The sequence below is a fragment of the Octopus bimaculoides genome, chromosome 2 (genome assembly GCF_001194135.2).
Source record: "Octopus bimaculoides isolate UCB-OBI-ISO-001 chromosome 2, ASM119413v2, whole genome shotgun sequence".
Classification (NCBI taxonomy): Eukaryota; Metazoa; Mollusca; class Cephalopoda; order Octopoda; family Octopodidae; genus Octopus; species Octopus bimaculoides.
In genome coordinates this window covers 146,726,386-146,732,993 of record NC_068982.1, presented here as the reverse complement: position 1 = coordinate 146,732,993, position 6,608 = coordinate 146,726,386, and the positions used below count along the sequence as shown (strand labels likewise).

The 6,608-nt window shown below is 36.5% G+C and overlaps 1 protein-coding gene across 3 annotated transcripts in view; it reads right to left on the bottom strand.

The window, feature by feature from the left end:
- Positions 1-6,608, bottom strand: part of LOC106872179 (uncharacterized) — a 29,406-nt gene that overhangs the window by 14,925 nt on the left and 7,873 nt on the right. For all 3 annotated transcript variants that reach the window (XR_008263451.1, XM_014919072.2, XM_014919071.2), the window contains exons 4-6: positions 6,152-6,215; positions 1,279-1,354; positions 999-1,067 (exon numbers count right to left, since the gene is read on the bottom strand). Coding sequence is in view for 2 of the 3 variants with exons in the window: in XM_014919072.2 (XP_014774558.1) it covers positions 999-1,067; positions 1,279-1,354; positions 6,152-6,215 (209 nt within the window). In the remaining variant the exon portion in view is untranslated. The remainder of the gene's footprint in view (positions 1-998; positions 1,068-1,278; positions 1,355-6,151; positions 6,216-6,608) is intronic.

Below are 6,608 nucleotides of genomic sequence, written 5' to 3'. Positions count from 1 at the left end.
ACAGTAGCTCAAGATGAACATCAACTGTATCAATCATGTGAAAGTCATGAGCCCTACCTTCTGACTAAGCCATAAAAATAATAAATAAAGAAACGTGAATAACAAACGATGACAAAACAAAATATAACACTGCTTCTTTGACATCTTCATTTCTTGAAGAGCTTGTTCACAATGTAAGCAATCTTGTGCACTCAAGAATGGCTAGTATGTTTTTTCCATTGATCCCCACCCAAAGCAAAGTGAGAAATTTCATTAAATCTAATATTACTAAACTTGTGAAATGTATGTTTTCTACAAAGCTACTTCAACATGACAAGGCTCTATAGTTTGAATTTTTATAACTCAAAGAAGTAACCAGTGATATTGGTCTTCTTGAATATAAAATACTGTCAGCTGAGTAACTCTGCACTCTTACAATCAGTTGGTTATCATTTATTCTTTCTTGAAAACTGAACTCAAAAGTTCAATCATAAAAAAAAAATCATTGTTTAGTGTTGAACTCTTCCACTAAGATTTCTGTCTAGGCATCAATATTATAACAGACAATGTTGCAATTGTTGAGCTCCTAAGATGGCATATATAATTGTTGGGGTCCAGGTCTCTAATAAACATCACTTTGATTGTATTCACTGATTTTTGCATATCTACTTTTATGTCTGTAGTCAATGAAGTGCCAAGTAATTATCACTAAAAAATTGAAATTGCAGAGTCATCAGCAAAACCTGATGTTTTACAGCAAGAAATTTACTTGCTAAACTTTTGCTGATAATGTATCCAATTTATTGCAAATATATATGCATTACATAATACAATTATGGAAAGTCAAGGAGTATTTGTATTTGGTCTGAAGAGTGAGAATTTAGAATCAGTTTCTACAACCTCGTCTTAGACTTAGCACTTAATTAAGGAGTTTTGCACTGGTAACCATGAGGGGGTAAATCTCTTTGATTTTCCAGAAAATAATAACAGAAAGCATTGTAACAAATCAGGTCACTTACGTGTTAATATGGGACTTGTATTCGTTAATTGTAGAATCAAGTTGTTTACTTAAGGGATTCAATGAACAGCTGAAATAAATTAATAAACATTTTGGTTAGACTAAGAGACACACTGAAATGTAATAAAGATGTTCACTGGAAGCAGACAAGATAAATGAATAAATTAATTTATTCTCTTTTATAGCCATTTTGTTCTCCTACAGATTTGTCATTGAGTTACTGTAAAGAGATAGAAAAAATAGATCTACAATCGCAAAGGCCAGAAAAGAAAGAATCGTACCGCTCCTTGTGATAAAGTTTGTGGAAGACATTTTCTTCTGTCATTGCATTGATCTTCTTAAGAAGAGCAGCTTCAACTAAAATGTGACAAGTAAAACAAAATAGGATGAAATGAAAGCTAACAAGGGTAGTAGGCATGCAATAACAGATTAACATAATGAAGCAAAAAAGTAAGTACATTTTGTTTCTGTACGGTGTGTGTGTATATAAAAAATACAAATTAAGTACAAGACAACACCAACGAGCAAAAAGCACATAAACACATGAGATAAATACAGGACAAAATTTGCACAAGTTTTGCTGGGACAGACATGTCACAAGGCTCATAGACAACAGGTGAACCTGTGCATTTGTTGAGTGGCATCTGAAAAATGAGAAGAGAATGCTCAGAAGACTTCCAAGACAAGAAGAAGACAACATAGTCAAACGATTAAGGCTTAAATGGAAAAAAAGGCCACACTCAGGGGAAGAATGAAAGTGTATTGTAATCAGTGAGGTATAAAGATATCTAATATCCTGGTTGAAATGAAAAATAATCATTTTAATGCTCATGTTTCCATGCTTGGACAGGTCAAAGTTCAATGAAGCAAAATTTAGAGGGTTGTTGTGAAGGCGCATAGCTCAATGGTTAGCATGTCGGGTTCACATTCATGAGGTAGTGAGTTCAATTCCCAGACCAGGTTGTGTGTTGTATTCTTGAGCAAGACACTTTATTTCACATTGCTCCAGTTCACTCATCTGTAGAAATGAGTTGCAACGCCACTGGTGCCAAGCTGTATTAGCCTAGACCTTTCCTTTGGATAACATCAGTGGTGTGGAGAGGGGAGGCTTGTATGTATGGCAACTGCTGGTCTTTCATAAACAATCTTGCCTGGACTTGTGCCTCAGAGGGGAACTTTCTAGGTGCAATCCCATGGCCTTTTACCTTCCCAAACCATACCTGTTTCCAAGGAAGATAATATTCCTTATGGTCTTTCAAATACAAGCAGTGTAATGGCCAGACATTTTTTTGTGGAAGATTGCAAATGAATAACACTGTTTGTACAATGGTAATCTTTATTTACACTTAACATGCAGAATCAAGATAAGGAAACACAAATATGCATAAATACAATGAGCTTCTTTCAGTTTCCGTTTGATAGATCCACTCACAAGGTTGTAGTCAAACTGAGGCTATAGTAAAAACACCTGTCCAAAATGTCGTGCAGTGGGACTGAACATGAAACTATGTGACAGCAAAACTTCTTAACCACATAGCCATGCCTGCATCTCAGTCTCTCTTCCTCTCTCTCTCTCTGGCTTTGTGTGGTGGTGTGTGTGTGCATGCATATATACATGTGTATCTACCTATTTATCTATCCATCAATATACATACATATATGGAGAGAAATAGAAAGAGAGAGTGAGCCATTTATAGATATGTATGTGTGAATATACGTGTGTGTGTATATATATGTGTGTGTATATATGTGTGTGTGTGTGTGTATATATATATACACACACACACACATAAAATCATATATATGTGTGTGTGTGTATGTGTGTGTATTTATACAGTATACATTTCCAGATATATTTAACAATACAGTACTTAATGGACAGTACCACATAAAAATATTTAAAAAGAAAAGGAACAGAGAGCTGTAAGCTATAATATATACAGAAAAATAGTATTCATTGACAGCTATCAGGAACCTCATAATAGATATAACAGTGAAGGAAAAATAATGTTATGGCTACATCTATAAAAATAACATGGTATGTATATAGTAGTAGGGTAACAAACCGAGCGAATGAATATAACATTAGTTGCTGGATAATTTAGAATGCTGCATTTTGTGTCCCATTATAAGAATGTTTTACCTTTAGGCAAAACATTAAACTACTGCAGTTTCAGTGTACTTAACTGAATTCAGAATCAAAGAAGTTACATTTTGAACATAAACATTGTATTGAATGCTGTAAAAATATTTGGTGTGGTATATACCGTTTCTGCATAAAACTGACCACTATATATTAAGTAGATCATATAATACAGTTACAATACCAGGTATTTTTTTTCTTTTTTTTTTAGCGATAGTAGGAAAATGAAGAGTTGTCATTATCAGTAGAAATAGAAAAAAATAAATGTATAACAAAAAAAACAACAACAACAATAATAATAAACAATAACTAACAACAATTGCCAAAAGAAGGAGCTGGTATGTGCTAACCACAACCAAGGTAGCTTGTTAATCGGCTTGCCAGAAACAGCAAATTATACCTGACTGTCATAAATCATCATCATCATCATCGTTTAATGTCTGCTTTCCATGCTAGCATGGGTTGGACGATTTGACTGAGGACTGGTGAAACCAGATGGCTACACCAGGCTCCAATCTGATTTGGCAGAGTTTCTACAGCTGGATGCCCTTCTTAACGCCAACCACTCCGAGAGTGTAGTGGGTGCTTTTACGTGCCACCGGCACAAAGGCCAGTCAGGCGGTACTGGCAATGGCCACGCTCAAAATGGTGTATTTTATGTGCCACCTGCACAAGAGTCAGTCCAGGGGCACTACCAACGATCTCACTCAAAAGTCCTTATTATCAAAACATTGTTTTAGAACTGGAAACCCCCTCCAGTTGTTGATTTCCACCTATAGTTCAAGAGATCTCTCACACCACATGTCTTTAAGGGAGCAAAAGTCATTGAATGATTTGTAGACAGGGGAAATGACATCAATATCACTGCTTCTAGCTCAGTGATTTTTGGAAAAGCATAAAAATAAACAAACACAGACACACACAAGAAAGAATACCAGATGAACCATTTCTTTGACAGAACAGACTATTTTCACAAAATTTACAAAACACCCAAACAGGCTCTGAAATTTAATATTTTGAAAATTGATAATAATAACAATGATTTCAAATTTTGGTACAAAGCCAGTAATTTTAAGGGTGGGGGTAAGTCGATCATACCAATCCCAGTGCTCAACCGACCCTTATTTCATTAACGCCAAGAGGACAAAAGGTAAAACTGACCAAGGTGCAATTTGAACTCAGAATACATACAAACTGCCACTAAGCATTTTATCCAGCATGCTAATGATTCTGCCAGCTGGCTATTTTATTAACAATAACAACTATAACAACAACAACAACAATAATAATAATGCTGAATCATAGATATAGCATGCCCAGCTAACAACAAGGTATGTGATAAGGAAGAAAGAAAAGTCGAGAGATATGACAGGTTAACTTGGGAAGTTAAGCAGTTGGGGGTCGATGAAAAAGGTAGCAGTAGTACCAATAACTGTCGGAGCCCTGGCAACAGTGAGCAAAAATCTCGAGAAGTACATGGAACAAATAGGGGCTGCAATAAGGGTGGAGCACTTACAGAAAACAGGAACCACTCGAATACTCTGGAAAAAATAAGAGGTGTTACCTTAGTTCACTGGTAGTGAACAGCTGACACTGTAGTACATCTCCAGCGTTAGAAGCTGTGCAAAGGCAATAATAATAATAATAACAATGTCTTGCGAAGAAAGAGTACAAGCGTAGACACAACAAAGTAGCCCAAAACCTCCACTGGCTACTACGCTGTAAGTATGGATATGAGATTACAGGTGCTTGGTACTAACATACACTGGAAAAGGTAATGGATGAAAAGGGGAAGGCAAAAATCTTCTGGGACTTTGATTTCCAGACAGACAAAGTGTTAGAGCACTGAATGCTGGATATAGTAATTTTTAGGAGGGATAAACAAGAGTACCTAATAATTGACGTAGCAGTGCCAGGAGATCAACACATCATGATAGAAAGAGAAAAGGTTAATAAATATGGAGACCTGAGAATTGAGATCGCTAAGATGTGGCAGCTACAAGAGTCGAACATAAAGGTTATCCCTATTGTCATCGGAGCATTGGCTTCAACACCCAATCTGAAAAAAAATCTGAAAACCTTAGAGATATCCTACAATCTAGATGTATTGCAAAAGTCGGCATTGCTTGGAACTGCATGCATATGGCATAAAGTAATGTCTGTCTGAGGTCCTTGTTGTGACTTGACAAACAGTACAAACCCCTGGTAGACACAATATCTTCAATCAACAAGCTCACGATATTGCATACTATGTGACGTCTATAATAATAATAATCTTCATCAACGTTTAACGTCCGCTTTCCATGCTGGCATGGGTTGCATGGTTTGACTGAGGACTGGCGAGCCAGAGGCTGCACCAGGCTCAATCTGATCTGGCAAAGTTTCTACAGCTGGATGCCCTTCCTAACGCCAACCACTTCGAGAGTGTAGTGGGTGCTTTTACATGCTACCAGCATGAGGGCCAGTCAGGCAGTTCTGGCAATGAGCATGCTCAAAAAGTGTTTTTACATGCTACCTGCACGGGAGCCAGTCTGGCGGCACTGGCAACAACCATGCTCGAATGTTGTTTTTCAAGTGCCACCAGTACATGTGCCGGTAGGGCAATGCTGGCAACAATCACGCTCGAACAGTGCTTTTCACATGTCACCAGCATGGGAGCCAATCCGTGGCCCTGGCAACGATCATGCTCGGATGTGCTTTTTTAATGTTCCACTGGCACGAGTGACAATCAGGTGGTACTGTCATCGGCCAATAAGTTAAGATTATATAGGACTGAGGTAACTCCTCCAGAAGTTATACAAAAATAAAAAAAAAATAGAAGAGTCCCATAGTTATCATGTGATATTGGTTGAATGATATTTCGGCATCTAGCGTCCTACAGATTCAAATATTACATGTCAGTGGAAGGCACGCCAGATGCCGAAATATCATTCAACCAATTTCACATGATGATGATGATGACGACGACGACGATGATGATGATTATAATAATAATAATAATAATAAATTACCTTCATCACAGATATTTGAATTTTCCAAGGTAGGTATTTCATTTTTAAGAATATTAAAAGCATGCTGAAAGAACAAAATTAGAATACATATATAAACGTACTCACATATATATATATATATATATAAGAATTTAAGGATTGGAGAAAACGCATGTTATAATTGCATACTTTATTCCTACATATGTTTCAAAGGATTACAACCTGTGTGATCCATAGGGATCTTTGATATTAAAATTGTAACCTTCTCATCAGGTATGTATGTATGTATGTATGTATGTGCATACGTGTGTTTGCGTATGTATTCATGTATGTATATGTATATACGAATCTGTTTATTTAATTAGGTAATAGGCGTAGATGTATAGCTATGTGTATGTGCATGAATATATTTCTATTTATACATGTGTGTATATGTAGATGGATACATGTGTGTATATGGGGACACGCACACGTGTAT